Source organism: Hemiscyllium ocellatum, chromosome 10 (assembly GCF_020745735.1).
Source record: "Hemiscyllium ocellatum isolate sHemOce1 chromosome 10, sHemOce1.pat.X.cur, whole genome shotgun sequence".
Taxonomy (NCBI): Eukaryota; Metazoa; Chordata; class Chondrichthyes; order Orectolobiformes; family Hemiscylliidae; genus Hemiscyllium; species Hemiscyllium ocellatum.
In genome coordinates this window covers 86,262,700-86,280,759 of record NC_083410.1, presented here as the reverse complement: position 1 = coordinate 86,280,759, position 18,060 = coordinate 86,262,700, and the positions used below count along the sequence as shown (strand labels likewise).

Below are 18,060 nucleotides of genomic sequence, written 5' to 3'. Positions count from 1 at the left end.
CAAAGAAATTATTGTGAAGTGAAAAATATATCCTTTGGCATTATTATAAACATTGTTGCTTAGCGTTATTTGTAGCAGGACTTCAGAACTCCTTGGTCAAATACTTCAGAGCTTCCTGAAGACTCATCAAGACAGGCCAATTTCTTTGAAAAGCCTCTTGTTACTTTCAAAATCTAAGAAATGTTCTCTGATATATTAACAGTTGCTTAAATCTGATTTTTTTTTTAAAGCTACTTTACCATTTACTTGTTTGTCTTGCTTCTGTGGTCTCAATATAAGAATTAAATCTGACTTGAGTAGTTTCTGCTGTTGGTATTCACTGAGATATGCCATTTTTCTATTTTTTTTGAGGAGGCACATAAATGGTATGCACAAGGGGACAGATGTCTACTTCCATGCTTGCTTGTGATTGCGCAAACTGCCTTTTATCTGAAGGTCAGACTAAACCCGATGCTAAAGGGTATTGGCTCTTTTCTGCTATCTTGTGATATCAGATATTTAGTGTTTAAATAATACTCTGTTCCCAATTTAAGTAAAATATTTATTCCATGGGCCTAAACCTCTAGTAAGCGGCAAATTCATTGGCCGACCATCAAGATAACGTGGTTGAGATTCTCATTGAAAAATTGAATAATCTGAACAGGTAAAACTTTAAAGATTATTTTTCATTTTAGTTTTATTCTTTTAATTTTTAATGTATGTTTGCATATGCGTCGAGAACCAGTTACAGCAGAATTAAATAATTTGGCTAGCATTAGTATATATTCCTATTTATGGCAGGGATGAAATAACTAAAAGGAAGTATATCCGTTACTTTCCATACAAATGAGGTTGTCTCATTTCTTAGCCCTTTTATTTGAGTATTGCATTATTCAAATTTTGAGGGGCATGGTTGGGTAGAGAAGAATATTTTCCCCTGAGTAGAGTCATCAATAACCAGGGGCATAGATTTAAAGAAAGAGGCAGAGAGGATATAAGATATCTGGAACTGCCTGCATGAAAAGGTGATAAACATGGGAACCATCAAAATATTCAAACAACATTTACATGACCACTTGAAGTTGCATAGCATACAACGCGATGAGCCAGATGCTGCAAAATAGGACTCGAGCAGATAGGTGCTTGATGACTGGACAGAATGGGTCGCAGGGCCTTTTCCTGTGCTGTAAATTCTTTGATTCTATTCTAACCCTTTTTTAACAGTTCTTTACATAACATTAATAGCAACAAAATAACTGGTCATTTAGCACAATTTCATAGCTGCCTCCTCCCATTCTGTGTCATCTGACCTTGCCTTCATATTTTTCTATTCCTTTCTCCCTCTTCAATTATCTGGCTCTCCTTTCCAATTTGCTTCAGCATTAATACAGTTTTTCATTGAAGTTGGAAACTACGAAGCAAAAATGTAGTTTAGTGTTTGTAATAGATTGCAAAGAACATAAGCAATTGTAATCAGTCCGGTTTGTACTTGTTAATTGAAGCAAGACATCCAGAACACTAACAAAAGCAAAGTATTGCTGATGCCGGAGATCTCAAATAAAAACAAAGCACCGGAAAAACTCAGGAGGACTAACAGCACCTGTGGAGAGAGAAACAGCTACTGTTTCAAATCCAGTATGACTCCTATTCAAAATGGAGTTAACTGTATTTTTCTCTCTATAAATACTGCCAGATCTGCTGAGTCATTCAGCTACTTTGTTTTTAATACAGGATCCTGTGTTTGGAATGTATATAGTTTTCCTGTTAAGAAAGCTTTACTTCAGATAAGACTGTTTTCAGTTGTAGTTGCTTTAAGGTTATGCCTTTAATTCAGTTACAAGTGATAACTTGTAATAAAAAAAGATTTAGAAGATGAATTGCAATTACTAGCCTGTCATTCTTTGATTCCTTTCGAGCCCAAAGTTGAGGCTTAGACCTTTAGATTTGGTATGAGAATGTTAGTGTTGAAAGTTTTATCTTGATGTTGGATATTATCAAGCAGGGTACAGACTGATTCCAAATTGTACTGATGCAGCTTTAAGCAGCTGAACCTTCAATTGAACTTGATTTGATTACTGCTGATGGACTTAAGTAATTATATGAAATTTTGGTAGTTAATTGATAATTCTTAGTATAAAATAAATCATTAAGCTCATGCATTATGATACATGGTGAAGCAAACTTACAAATGGTTTCTATGTTTGCTGTCAGCTTTTCACCGTGTTGCTACATTTATCTGAGTAGGTGCTCAAGAAGAAACCATAAGCGCTAAGTTTAAAATTTGTTGTAGTAAATCTGCATAAAGCCTCTTTTCACATGAAAAAATAAAGAATGATGTACTATATTTAATAGAAAATTGTGTGAGCTGTATAAGAAGATGAATTTGTGATCATCTTTTGTTCACGATTCATGAATATGCAAGGGGAAGGTGAATAAAAGAAACTTAGACAAAGATAAACTGAGTAATTATTGGGCCACATTATTTTGAGAAATTAATTGCACTGTTTTATAAATAAAATGCTAATCACGGATAACACCACACTCCATGAATTGTAGATAACTTCTAATTATTATTGCTGACTTTGATTTATTTAACAACTGGCTACCTCAATCCCCTGCAGTTTCTCTTTTATGGACACTGGTTCTTTTGTCTTGGTACTCTGAGTAAAAGGTTTTTAGTTTATATACTGGGGAAAATTGAGGGGAGAAAAAGTTTGCATGCCTGTGGAAGATCTTGCAGCACTCCTTAATTAATGAAGTACCTTTTCAATTCTGATTACTACTTTATTGTAGAAAATCTAGCAGCCATATACAAATTTCCACAAATAGCCATGTGATATGACTAGATAGTTTTTGTTTTGTTGAAGTGGATCAGGGATAAACATTGACTTGGAATTCAGTGATAATTCCCCTGCAGTTGTTTGAAATAATGGCATGGGACCACTTAGATCCATCTGAGAGAGCAGACCAAGCGTTGGTTTGATACCTCATCTGAAAAACTAGAAATCCTAGCAGTATAGAACTTCCTTAGCACTTCATGAGAGAGTCACTCTGGATTTTTGTACTTTGTTCCTTCAGTACCCAAAAAAATCCCTGTTCTCTTACCCTTCTGGCCACTGTGAGCAAATTAGATCATTTACATCCATGGTGCCTTATTTGATCTTGATGAGTTTTTTGATTATATATCTACTTCATTACCAACACTCCCTAGTTATACGGCTAATATTGCTAGATTCCTGTTTTTCTCCACAAAATGATTTATTGACCTTGCAGACAAGACCCTGTCCAATGACCTGGTTATAAATAATTCAGATCAGTTTCACTTCGAAATTTTCTGTGTTCTAATTGGTACAGTGTGTCAAATAATTTTTTTAAAAAATTGTGTTGTAGTTATTAACAGCTCTCAAGATTTGGAGATGGGTCTGTTTATGAAGGGCACATGTGGCTGTTTAATGATGCATTTCTGAAGGCCATTATTTTACATGGGTGATAGAGATTTTGGCAAAGAGGAGTGACAAAGCAGAGGGATTAGGGTGAAATCAGAACTTGCCAAAGAGCTGGTACACAAGCATGATGGACCATGTGAAATATGAAATAGGAGCAGAAGTAGACCATTTTGACCTTTTCAAGCCTGCTGTGCTATTCAGTAGGATCACCAGTAAACAATTGTTTCAAATTCTAAATTTCCATCTACTCGTGATAACCTTTGACTACCAGGCCTTCCATGAATCTATTTAACTCTACTTTACTTTAAAAATATTTGCTGACCTTACTACCATTGCCTTCTGAGGCAGATACAGTAATTCTACACAAAGCGAGTTCTCCTAATTTCAGTCTCAAAATAGTGATCACTAATGTTAAAACAGTAACCTGTACTTCTGGACTCGTCACAAGAGAAAACATCCTTTCCACATCTAACCTTGTTAAGACCATTTAAGGCATTATACATTGATGAAATGGCTTCCTTCAGTGCTTTATAATTCTGATGCATTCAATAGTAGCAGACATTACCAATGAGTTTGAGTCCTGAGCATGCTTTGAAATTCCAATAATTCTATCTTGCCATTCCTGCCAAACAGTGAGAGAAGACCGTACTGGTACAGTAATTAGCTGGACTTAAAGTCACCATGCCTTTGCTCTGCTCAGATTTGCATCACATTAGAGGTCTGAATTGACTTTGTGTTGGCCTTTGGTAACAATAGTTCTGCTTTTCCATCAAGACATCAACTCAGAATCTGATTTTAAATTATTCTAAATGTTAAAGAAAAAGATTCCATTTGACAAAAATGTCTTCAAGTATTAGGGAATGAATGGGAAACCAATAGGAGTGTTGAAGGACGTATGACAAGCAGTCAGTGTGTTCATGATCTTGTCTGACAGCCTCTGGTATGCTTGGGTGAGTTAGGATGGGATCCAATTATATCTCTATAACATTTGATTAAAGAATATTTTGTAGCCCTGTGTATCTGGTTATTAGCTTGTTGGAAGAATTTTATTTTAAAATCTTGCTAAACTGAATTGTTTTGTTTTTTGCAAGATTATTCAGTTTAAATATGTAAGTAGTTTATTTCTGTGGTAATATGATGACTAAACAGTTAAGATCTGTGTCAATAAATTATACTTCTGTAATCCAACGGCTTACAAATAGAAAACTCTGACTTAATGGGAATTTTCAATCCCACATCTCACTGGTGTCGGCTTTGCTAACACATTGTAAAATATCATGTTTGCTATTTTATCAGAGTCAAAAAATGTGGTGCTGGAAAAACACAGCCGGTCAGACAGCATCTGAGGAGTAGGAGAGTTGACGTTTTGAGCATGAGCTCTTCATCAGAACTGATGCTCGAAACATTGATTCTCCTGTTCCTCAGATGCTACCTCACCGGCTGTGCTTTTTCAGCACCACACCTTTTGACTCTAATCTCCAGCATCCGCAATCATCACTTCCTCCATGATATTTTATAGATCCGATCACCTAAACATGAAATATATTATAGAGTCATACAGTGTAGAAACAGACTCTTTGGTCCAACTAGTCCTTGCCCACCATGTTCCCAAACTAAACCAGTCCAACCTGCCTGCGTATTGCCCATATCCCTCCAAACATTTTCTATTCGTGTACTTATCCAAATGTCTTTTAAATTTGTAACTGTACCTGCATCTGGTAGTTCATTCCAAACACTAACAACTCTGTAAACAAAAAAAAAAGTTGCCCCTCATGTCCTTTTTAAATCTTTCTCCTTTCACCTTAAAAGTGTGCCCCTCATTTGAACTCCCTCACCTTCAGGAAAATACCTTTTGCTATTTACCTTAACTGTGCCCCTCATGACTGTATAAACCTTTTATAAATCACCCCTCAACCTCCTACATGCCAGTGAAAGAAGTCCCAGCCTATTATTATAACTCAAACCCTCCATTCCTGGCAACATTACAGGTTCGAATCCAGTCTCGGGCGACTGTGTGGAGTTTGCACGTTCTCCCCCTGTCTGCATGGGTTTCCTCCGGTGCTCCGGTTTCCTCCCACAGTCCAAGGATGTGCAGGTCTGGTGAATTAGCCATGCTAAATTGCCCATAATGTTGGATGCATTAGTCAGAGGGAAATGGGTCTGGGTGGGTTACTCTTCGGAGGGTCGGTATGGACTTGTTGGGCTGAAGGGCCTGTTTCTGCACTGTAGGGAATCTAATCTAAATTTTTTTCTGAACTCTGTCCAGTTTAATAATCATCTTCCTATAGCAGGACGACCAGAACTGCGCACATTACTCCAGAAGAGGCCTCACCAACATCTCGTGCGACCTCCACCTGACATCCCAACTCCTGTACTTCAAATGCTGAACAATGAAGGCAAGCATTCTAAGTGCCTTCTTAACCACTCTGTCTACCAGTGAAGGAAATTTAAAATAAATTATGTACCTGAACCCTAGGTCTCTTCTGTTCTACAACACTACCCAGAACCCTACCATTAATTGTATAAGCCATGTCCTTGTTTGTTTTACCAAAATGCAATACCTAGCATTTATCCAAATTCAACTCTATCTGCCACTCCTCAGCCCATTGACCCAATTGATCAAGATCTTTTTGTAATCTTAAATATTTATATTGTTTTATTTGATTTATACAGTATCCCTCAATTTATGCTATTACCAAATTTATTACCTTACGTTTGCCTCGGTTTTGTTAATTAAATTCACTGTTTAAAAAAATAACTCCACTGTAGCTCAGTTAGTTAACACCCTTGCATCTGGACCATTGTGGTTGGTGTTTTGGGGGTCAACTGTGGACTGAGATGCTTGAGTTCAAGTCCCACCTGCTCCAAAGGTGTCTAAAAACCTCTCCAAAGAGGTTGATTAGAAAAATAGGCGAAAGAAATAATGACATTTTCAACTTGATTGTGGTGGGGCGCTAGTGCTACTACTAGTCCCTACTTCTAGTCTGGAAGACCCAGGTTCAAAGCCCACCTGCTCCCCAGGTGTATGATGCTCTCTCTGAACGAGTTGATTCAAAAAAATATAATTCATTTGTGGCTGTGTGTTATCAGTTAGAACCCTCTTGTGACACAGTGGTAGTGTCCCTACCCTTAGACCAGGAGGCCTGGGTTCAAGTCCCTTCTGCTCCAGAGATGTGTGTTAACTTATTAGATTAGAAAATAAGTTAAATGAAAAAATAACGTAAATGGAAATTCAGGGAGTACTTTGGCAAAATTGGTCAAATATCCAGAGAATTAGTAAACAAATGTAGGAATTTACTTTTATCTCAGAAGGGAGTCAGAAAATGCCAGGCAATTACAGGCCAATGAGTTTAACATCAGTAAAGGAAAAATAATGAAGTCCGTTTTCAAAGGGGAAAATGGCAGAACATCTAGAAATTAGAAATACGCTTGTCAGTATGGACCATTCTTACTGAATATCTTGAAGGTGGGACAGATTAGACTATGATTGTGCAGGTGATGGTGGGTGAATTTATTCAGAAGAATTGGGGACATCTGTTCTTAGTGTCAATGGATTGGTGTAAATAAGGTGTTCACTTATTCTTATGATTTGTTGACTTGTGAAATGTGTGGCAGTACATCCTTCTCACCCCAGTAGCGGGAGGTGTACATATTTCACAGTGGGGTGTTAGATAACTAAAAATTCTGGTTATATCAAACACTTAACAAAACTTCTACTCAATAGGAAAATAACTTGTAATTTAATAAGCTGAGTGGAATTTGCACGTAATAGAACAATCCTGATGCATTTTCATGTATACCACACTAAGCAGATTTGATTTTATGAAGCACAGCTCCCTCGAATGTCTCATCGCTCTTCCAGGTTAGGAAAACACAGGCTGAAACTGATATGGTGAGGAAGTTGGAAGATGTTCATGTGAGACTGAGAGAGAAAACATTCTTCTGTAAATTACATTCGATGACTGAAGGGTTCAAGGGTCTTGGAAAGAGCGAGAGAGAGAGAGAGACAGGATGGAAGCTGGTGGAAAGATGAACTCTTTGTGGTCTGATTTGAGTGAACACTGGCTTCTCATGGCTTGAATGTTTGTGCATTATTCCCTGAAACTTGAGATCTGGGAATGTTATGAATTAAATTTGAATGCTGGGAATCTAAGATGATTTTAAAAGAAAAAGCCATTTTGTGGTGCAATGATCCTGGACATGTTAGCTGAGCAAGGTTACCTCATGACCTTTCCCATATAGGTTAGACTTGTCCCTTGCTATGATGCACTATTAAAAGGGAAGGTTATCTAGCCAAAGCAATCAGTCATTTGGGACCTGGCTGGATTAAGATTTCCCACTTGATGTGCATGTAGCATAATTAGTCAAACATGCTCAGACCTGTCAATGAGTTTCTCTTCCTCTGTAAACTTTTTGCCATTTTATTGCTGCTTAACTGTTTAAGGACGTGTGGTGTTTTTGTAATTTTAATACCAAATTCTCTATAAAGACAGCTTGTGTGCAGCAATAAGGAGAGTAACCTGAGAGAGCTCTTAGGGGTAAGAGCTGGTGTCGCTACTCTGCTAATGGCTTTAGAACCTTAGCTCAAGCTTGGCTTATGAGTATCAGTGTTGTAGTGTAACATTGATGCCATTGGTAAATAAAAGTAATAATTTAAACTAAACTGTCTGTTCCAGACTACCACAGAATATAGTCTCCAGGACAAACCGAGAGGCTTACAGTTGCGTCCATCAGGGATTCACTGAGCCGTCTCAAATAGATACTTTAATAGTGTTGGAATCACCTGTAGGCCAGACCAAGTAAGAATGACAGATTTCCTTTCCAAAAGGACAGAAATGGGTTTTTTCAATTATAGATGATCTGTTCTTACCTGATCTGGCCTACATGAGACTCCTGATCTACAGCAGTGTGGTTGACTCTGAAACCAGATGGATTAGTGAGCATCAACTTGGCACCTGGAAAAAAATGACAGTAGCAAACCCAGCCTGTCAAACCAGCAAAGTCCTCCTTACTAACATCTGGAAACTTGTGTACTAGGAGAGCTGTCCCATAACACATTGGCTGTCAAAAAAACAGCCTTATGTAGCCATACTCTCAGAATCAAACTTGACAGACAATATACTGGACACCACTATCACCTTTTCTGCATTTGTCCTGTCCTGCTCTCAGGTCAGACCCATGAAAGATGATAGGCACAGTTGTGTACATACAGGTAGGAGGGAGTTGCCCTGGGAATCCTCAACGTTGTGGACCTCCATGAAGTGTCCTGGTGTCGAGTCAATCATGGGCAAGGAAACTTCCGCTGACAATTACCTACCTGTTGGGGAGGGATTCTAAAGAGGAGTCTCAAGTCCTGTGTTCATCAGCACAAACTGATTTTTTATTTGAAGTTCCTTACCAACCAGCCTGGGAAAGAGTTCCTGGAGCTAGACATCTCCAGAAGACATGAAGAGACAAATGCACGTGCACAATCTGGTTTAGTACATTTATGTATTCTTTGTTATGATGATTTACCTGCAGCATTGACATCACCGCTTGCCATCTCCCCTATATCTTTTAGACCCCTCCCCAGATATTTGCCAGCTGCATAATACTATTTGGTACCTGTGAAGTGTAATTGTTTGTTTTCCTAAGGTTATAATGACCCAAGTAATGTTTTGCAATTATTCTCTTACAATGCTATCTGTTTTTTGGCATCATTTCACAAACTTATCTATTTATACCCTTTGTACTTTGTTCAATCCTTGTATTCACTGTGTTCTCCAGTTCTTAGTGTTTGCATCATTTGTCATTCAATCCCCCTGCTGATGGGATGGGGGCTTCTCTCGACTGCTACAGACATTTGTTTAAAGGAATTCAGTTAAATTCCTTAACTGGAGTTTGTTAGTTGGGCATTTATAGTTTCAGTATACCTGCATATATAAGGCAATTACTTAAAAAAGCCTTTAATTATGATGGAATCAGACTTTCCCTTCTGCAAGTTGTCTCTTTCCCACGAAGATGTCTGTGAGACAATTCATTATCTAATCGGTTTCCATGTGTATGAAAGCCATTATTCTGACTGGAAAATGCTGCCTCAACTAACAATTCATTTCAGCCATGGGCAAATCCAACACTACTGCACCCCAATGATGCATCTTATGGCTCTTGGAATTAATTTCTTTGCATTCACTCGCTTGCTAGGAGGCTGCCAGCTTCTCTGGATTGCACAGCTTTATATCCAGAGGGCAGAAAAATTTTAGTGGTTCTGGAGGATGAGGTGGGTAAGAGCTATTGAGTGGGGAGGCTGCATGCAATAATGAGATTGGTAAGCCAAAACTTTGGAAAAGTTTCTGTGCAGTGGCAGATTGGAGTGAGTGTGTGACATTGGTTTCTTTCCTTCCCTATTGTGTGTTCTGCCTGACTCTGGAGATAGCAATAACATAGGCCACTATCTGTGACCAGACCAGTTGTATTTGATACTTTGGCTTACTCTGCTGATCAACCAGGTAGATGATGGCCCTCCTTTCAACCACCTGGTCCATTTAGCTTCCTATTTGAAAAGAGGAGTGCCAGCTTCTCTTTGAGACATTTCAGTTTCTGAAAAGGACAATGTATAAGGTAGTTCCTGGCGTGCAGTATCTGATGTGATGTGCACTGGCCGCTTGTATTCCTGAAGATTCTGGCATTGGCAGGAATTTTATTGTATGTTGCATGAGAAGAATGCCAGGAAGTGATAGCATCATTCATGAGGTGAGGAATGGAAGATAGCATGAGAAATGCCTCTGAGAGTCATGACAGGACACCAGCCATGAAAAAAAACACTTGGCCTAAAAATGGGAAAGTCCAGCCAACAATAAAATTTGAAGTTGCCAGTCAGCTTTGTGGTTCAACTGGTTTTTACCATGAGTTGTCCTTGCCTGCATCTGCCTGTTTTAAGTTGGCGCAAAAGTATCCTGAGATTACGTGCTACTTGTCGCTAAAAGTGATTTCTAACCTGTGAGCATGTTGAAGTCACTGTGGTATCACAGATCCAATAGTCCATGGCTGTGTCGCTATATCTGCCTTTTACAATCATCATTATTGCCCTGGAGTGACCTGTGAGATCCTGTTGGGCTTTATAACTATTGCTTTAGTGAACTGGGTAGCTCAGTACATTGAGCTAGATTTTTCTCACCTCCTGGATATGAAAATCAAGCATAAATTGCAGAGTTAAATGTTTTCTTTTGCTAAGTGTAGTATTCAAACTGAGCTTCAGCAATCTTGATGTAGTCCTTACTGAACATGGACAAAACTGTACCCAATTCAGTCCTAATCAGCATTCTAACTGAGAGAATAAAAAACTAAAGAACTGCAGATGCTGGAAATCAAACAAAAACGGGAATTGCTGGAAAATCTCAACAGGTTGGGCAGCATCCTTGGAGAGAAATCAAAGTTAACATTCTGGGACCATTGACCCTTTTTCAGAACTCACTGAGCGAATGAATGGAAGCAATTGGTATGGAAATTAAAAAGATGTGATGGAAGCTGCTTGCTATTGGTGACTGAAGATATTATTGAATAGATGGGTGGACATGGTATCGGCAGTTCTGTAATTCACTTGAGTGATTTTGGTTTTGACAGTGGGTGCCTCAACTGTTTTTATGCTTTTGCAAGTTAAGATTAATTTTAATTGCCAGTAGCATTTATTATCCAGCTATTGTATTAGAAATTCTGTCACCAAGATGTCATAAATCCTTTTTAACTGGCAGACTAATTTAAATGCTAAATCATGAGCAAATCATTGTTAACAAAGACCGAGTCAGAATGATCATGAGCTTTATTCTTGTTTACTTGAAAATGATTCATTGACTTTATCTTACAATTTAAACATTTGTCTAAGTTTTCTTTTAACTTTTGATTTTGCATTGTGAAATAATATCAGAAGAGGTAGATATACATATTGAGTTAGGTTCATGTGTTTGTACTTGTGTAGGTTACCTAAATCCATGTTCTGCCAGCCATTGAACCATGCATGAACTATTCTTCAGCTGGTCACAGTTTGGTATTAAATTGGCCATCTTGCATGATGGCTAATGGATCTGTGAAATCGAAGTGCAAAAGAGTCGACAGTGACTTCGTGTTCAAGATTAGAAATCACTTTTAGCAGCAATTACCATGCGGTCTCAGGATACTTCTGCATCAGCATAGGACAGGCAGATGCAGGCAAGTAGAACTCATGACAAAAACAAGGATGTCATGTAGCTGAACCACAAAGCTTTAAATTTTACTGTTGGCTCGGCGTTTCCATTTTTAAGGCTGTGTTATTTTCTGTGTGTTTAATGGCTGGTAACCTGTCTTTTACAGCTGAGGTGTATTTTTGGGGAGAAGTAGAGAAGCTCAAGACTGGAAATTCAATTGGGCTTTATGTTGTGTGGAAGTTCTTGATTCTGACAGTAGTTTTCCTATCATCTTATTGAATCCGAAGTTTATTTGTGCAACAGGATAAGGATTCGAATTGGGGGAGAATATTTGGATGAGAAATGTAAATCATTTTGACAAATGATCTGTTTCATTTGGCTTGTGAACTACTTGGTGCAGATGGTTGTATAAGCTGGTTCAAGAAAAGGGAGAAATGTTTTGGTGTTTTATTTTGAAATAGAATGTCTCATCTTGTGCAGTAATACTCTCTACATTTTGGGGTGAACATTATGCTGAGATGGCTTTCTCTCATGCACTCTTTGTTGACTCTTCATTTTGCATTGTTTTAGCATGGACAAGAAAGTGCCAAGTGCAGAACTTGTTGCAGTATGTGGTGACTGTTGAGAATTTTCTGGGGATTTTGAAGATTAATGCTAATAACCTGTTTTCTGTTTCCTCTTTAGGCTCGGAATGTCAATACTGCAGAGCTGGCAGCCATTAAAGTTATTAAGCTGGAGCCTGGTAAGTAATCAAGCTAGTTTTAGATAAGGAAACTATACCTTTAAGTTGTCTCTTTCAGATTCTGGATAAGTGTTACATTTTCTTTGAACTTTACTGGATATTGCATTCATAATAAAATTGAAGTCTTTTGGCAAATAATTTTTATGTAGTTCATTTAAACCTAAGAAACTTGAAACAATATAATGCGCTAACACCTATTGGTGGCCCAACTCTTCAAGTATCCTAATCATAACTGGTTCTATTTGATGTATAAATTTCATTACTGCATCAAGCTGTATATCCCAAACAGTGATCAACACGTGGGATTAAGTATTTAAGGCTATTCATAAACATGGATGATCAAGTTCACTTTTGATTTAGATTCAGGTTCATATGACTGATGAGTTGGACAGTGATTATTGTACGCTGTCTGTTGGGAAAAATGTGTTTAATGAAACATGTGGTTAGTAGTTCTTTCATGACATTTTCTATTTTTGTTGTGTTTGTTTCAATTTTTAAAAAACCCTCCTTACATGGAATCCTGGAAAACACAACTGTTCAGCAAAGACAAAAATAAAATGTTTGTAAATAAATTGAATACCAACAGAGATTGGGGGAAATGTCATCTGGAATCAAAATGGAGCGGATGTCAAACACCAGGATAATTGATGTGAAACTGGCAAAGAAGATAAGCTATTCATTAAAAAAAATGATTTTCTGCAAGTTATAATTGCATAATCTGAGCAAAATGACTAACACAAAAGATAAATGATTTTTAAATACAAGCCAGTTACTCCCCATTCTGTTCACAGGATCATTAATTATTCAGTTCACCTGAATTAGAGCTCTAGGTCACAATCAAAATTGTACTAGTTTGGAAGGCACTTGAAATTGCACGCACTTATAAAAAAAACTGGTCCATATTTTTAAAAAAGACATACTTAAAAACTGAGTAGTATACATAAATAAAACTATTAATTCTTCAAATTTTTTTTTTAGAAAACCCAGGTCACTCATGAATAGATGATTCTGTGAAAAATGTTTATTTTTCACTAATTTTCATTATTTTTAAAAATCTTCATTAGGTTACCAGTCTTAAAGACTACTTAATGGAAATAAAAACTGTTTATCTTCCATCACACTGAAAAATTACACTAGTCTATGAATATTTTAAGTTTATGATCATCGACTTAGATTTTAGCAGAAACTTTATTTGTAAGCTAGCTAGTGTGACTTGGAATAGGTCTGGCAGTTTACTGAGTAAGGGAGTTGTTAATTTAGATTTTTAGAAATTTTGTAGTTTATATTTGTGTAATTATCTGTTTAAATTCTAAATTTCATCCAGGTTTATATTTTCTCTAATCAACCTGCTCAGAGATGCTGTTACACATCTCTGGAGCAGGTAAGACTTGAACCCAGGCCTCCTGGCCCAGTTAGCTCAACTTTGAGTGCTGGCAATTTGATGAGTAGGGGAGTTAGGGAAGGAAGTGTTCCTTTTGGGTTTTTTTTTCTGGGTTTCCACCTTCTAGGATTTGTTTTTAACTAGAGGGGAAGAAGCTAGCTGTTTACAATACTAGCCAGGTCAGTAAGAAAGCAGAGATAGCTAAAGTTAACTTGCGAATTATAGATTAAGGAACAGGGATAGAGGAAGCTGATATGCTGAAACTTTTGTCAAACATTAAGATTGACAAGTCGCCAGGACCGGACCAGGTTTGTCCTTGGCTGCTTTGGGAAACAGGAAATGCAATTGCTTCGCCACTTGCGAAGATCTTTGCATCCCCGCTGTCCACTGGAGTCATACCTGAGGACTGGAGAGAGGCAAATGTAATTCCTTTCTTCAAGAAAGGAAATAGGGAAATCCCCAGCAATTACAGACCAGTAAGTCTCATGTCTGTCGTCTGCAAGGTGTTAGAAAGAATTCTGTGGGATAGGGTTTATGACCATCTGGAAGAGCATGGCTTGATTAAATGCAGTCAACACGGCTTTGTGAGGGCAGGTCATGCCTCACAAACCTTCGAGTTCTTTGAGGATGTGACTAGAAAAGTTGATGAGAGCCAAGCTATGGATGTGGTGTGTATGGACTTCAGCAAGGCATTTGATAAGGTTCCTCATGATAAGCTCATTCAGAAGGTCAGGAGGAATGGGATACAGGGGAACTTAGCTGTCTGGATACAGAATTAGCTGGCCAACAGAAGACAGCAAGTGGTAGTAGAAGGAAAATATTCTGCCTGGAAGTCAGTGGTGAGTGGTGTTCCACAGGGTTCTGTCCTTGGGCCTCTACTGTTTGTAATTTTTATTAATGACTTGGATGAGGGGATTGAAGGATGGGTCAGCATGTTTGCAGATGACATAAAGGTTGGACGTGTCTTTGACAGTATAGAGGGCTGTTGTAGGCTGCAGCGGGACATTGACAGGACACAGAGGTGGGCTGAGAGGTGGCAGATGGAGTTCAACCTGGATAAATGCGAGGTGATGCGTTTTGGAAGGTCGACTTTGAAAGCTGAGTACTGGATTAAGGATAAGATTCTTGGCAGTGTGGAGGAACAGAGGGATCTTGGTGTGCAGGTACATAGATCCCTTAAAATGGCCACCTAGGTGGACAGGGTTGTTAAGAAAGCATATGGTACTTTGTCTTTCATTAACAGGGGAATTGAGTTTAAGAGTCGTGAGATCTTGTTGCAGCTCTATAAAACTTGGGTTAGACTGCACTTGGAATACTGCGTTCAGTTCTGGCCACCTTATTATAGGAAAGATGTGGATGCTTTGGAGAGGGTTCAGAGGAGGTTTACCAGGATGCTGCCTGGACTGGAGGGCTTTTCTTATGAAGAGAGGTTGACTGAGCTCAGACTTTTTTCATTGGAGAAAAGGAGGAGGAGAGGGGACCTAATTGAGGTATACAAGATAATGAGAGGCATAGATAGAGTCGATAGCCAGACACTGTTTCCCAGGACAGAAATGGCTAACACGAGGGGTCATAGTTTTAAGCTGGTTGGAGGAAAGTATAGAGGGGATGTCAGAGTCAGGTTCTTTAGAGAGTTGTGAGAGCATGGAATGCGTTGCCAGTAGCAGTTGTGAAAGCAAGGTCATTGGGGACATTTAAGAGACTGCTGGACATGCATATGGTCACAGAAATTTGAGGGTGCATATAGGAGGATCAATTGTCGGCACATCATCGTGGGCTGAAGGGCCTGTTCTGTGCTGTACTGTTCCATGTAGGTCAGTGATGATGCAGTAGCAGGCATTAAAGGGATTATTTCAGAATACACAGATACTTTGGAAAGAGATAGAAAAGTTCCAAGGGGAGGATCCACCATCAATGGTTTTCTAAAATAGTTAACTGAAGATCATGTTAACCTTGAAGAAAAATCATGTAACTGCATGAGGTTGGGCAGCAGATCAGAAGATTGGGCAGAATATGAAAACCATTAAAGGAAGACTTCAGGATTAATATGAGGGTCAAATTAGAGAATGAGAGAAAAAAAAGCCAAAAGTATGAAAATAGTAAGATTTTCTGTAAAGACGAGAAGGGAAAAACTGTAGAAATTGAGTTTACGGAATTAGTAATGGAAAATAAAGAGATGTCAGATGAGTTGAACAGATATTTTTGAATTAGTCTTCACTATAGAGGATACAGCTGTAACATCCAGAAGTAGCTAGAAGTCAGGAAATTAAAGGCAGGGAGAAAACGACACTCACTAGGGAAATGATATTTTGTAAATTGTTGGAGCTGTGGCTGAAAACTATCCAGGTCCTCATGTACTCTGTCCTAGGATCTTAAATGAAATGTGTATTGAGAAAGTTGATGCGTTGCTTTTAATTTTCCAATCCCCTAGATTAGGGAAAGGTTTTGTTAGTTTGGAAAATAGCAAATGTAACTTGTTTATTCAAAAAGGGAGGGATAGAAATCAAGAAACCAAATCTAGTTAACTTAATGTTTGTGATATGGAACATATTAAAAACTATTCTGAAAGATGTCATGGCAAGGCACTTGGATGAGTTCAAGGTAATCAGCTAGAGTCGACGTGGGTTTGTGGAAGGAAAATCTGCAACCTTACTGACCATACCTCCTATGTTCACATTCAATCATTTATATAAATGACAAAAAGCAGTGCAACCAGCACCGACCCTTGTGGCACAGCACTGGATGCAGTTCTCCAGACTGGGAGGCAACCCTCCAGCACCATCTGTCTTCTACCTTCAAGCCAGTTCTATATCCAAATGGCTAGTTCTCCTTGTATTCCATGTGATCAAACCTTACTAAGCAGGCTACTATGAGGAACATGGTCGATCGCCTTACTGAGGTCCATATAGATCACATCCAGTACTCTGTCCTCATCAATCCTCTTTGTAACTTGTTCAAAAAACTCAGCCAAGTTAGTGAGACATGATTTCCCATACACAAAGCCATATTGACTGTCCTGAATCAATCGCTGCCTTTCCAAATACATATAAAGCTTGAGCTTCAGGATTCCCTCCAACAACTTATCTACCACTGATGTCAGGCTCATCAGTTTGTAATTCCCTGATTTTCCCTTACCATTTTTCTTAAATAGTGGCACCACGTTCACCAGCCTTCGGTCTTCCAGCATCTCAAAGCCTTGGACCCCCGGAGGGCGGTGTCTCTGTTCCGTGATCGGTCAATAAGCACTTACAATCAGTTTGGCTCTAAGACTTCATTCTTTATTTCTTCGTACAGCCCAGTACAGAGCATCCGGAAACAGAGATTGTGTACATCTGTATTCCTTGAAGGAGCTGCACAAATGGCTTAAAACAAAAACATTTTTATACTTTTTCTTATAGAAGTACACAGGCTATGATCGCATAGTACATTCAGACAATTACTAAATGATTCACGATATTGCACTATTTGACAGTTACTTGGGCCATGTAATATTTCCTGGGAACCAACTTTGTTTTCCAACACTCAGGCCACCTTTATCTCACTAACCGAGCCTTTGTACCTGCATCTGAAGGTCAGTTAGGATGGCCAGTAATGTCTTATTTAGTCTGGTTATTTCTATGCAGTGAAGGGAGCATTGTCTGCTAATCTCTCTTGAAGCAGTCTGTGGTTAGTTAATTATGCAGCTGTAGCAGAATTGTCAATTTGCAGCCTAGAAGCCATTTTGTCATGTTACTTGCATCTAGAAGCCATTTTACTGCCACCTAAGTTATTAAGAACACATATTAAGTGGTTGTTCCTGACAACTAGTTACCTCAGCCTGTATTCAGGTTTCAGATCCTTGTCTCTCCCCTTTGGTCATTCCATGACCACACCAAAGGATGAGAGGGCTTAGATTAGATCAGTCCAATTGAATGGATACTAGAAACTGTTCTTCCTGTTCCTCTCCGCCGTAGTGGAAGGCAACCTAAACTACTCCTCCTCCTCCTCCTCCGTAGGGGAGGGCAACCTCTCCTCCTCATCCTCATCCTCATCTGTCTCCGTAGGGGAGGGCAACCTCTCCTCCTCCGCAGGGGAAGGCAACTCCTCCTCCTCCTCCTCCTCCTCCTCTAGGGGAAGGCTCTTCCTCCTCCTCCTCCTTTTTTTTTCCTCCTCCTTTTCCCTCCTCCTCCTTTTCCCTCCTCCTTTTCCCCCCTCCTCCTTTTCCCTCCTTTTCCCTCCTTTTCCTCCTCCTCCTCCTTCTTTTCCTCCTCCCTCCTCCTCCTGTGTAGGGCAAGGCAACCCCTCCTCCCTCCCTCCCTCCCTCCCTCCTCCCTCCTCCTCTGTAGGGCAAGGCAACCCCTCCTCCCTTCCTCC

The 18,060-nt window shown here is 39.0% G+C and overlaps 1 protein-coding gene across 8 annotated transcripts in view; it reads left to right on the top strand.

The window, feature by feature from the left end:
• The window catches only part of LOC132819834 (mitogen-activated protein kinase kinase kinase kinase 3), a 416,845-nt gene that overhangs the window by 62,941 nt on the left and 335,844 nt on the right, over positions 1 to 18,060 (top strand). For all 8 annotated transcript variants that reach the window (XM_060831692.1, XM_060831690.1, XM_060831689.1 and 5 more), the window contains exon 2: positions 12,269 to 12,326. In XM_060831692.1, coding sequence (XP_060687675.1) covers positions 12,269 to 12,326 — 58 coding nt within the window. The remainder of the gene's footprint in view (positions 1 to 12,268; positions 12,327 to 18,060) is intronic.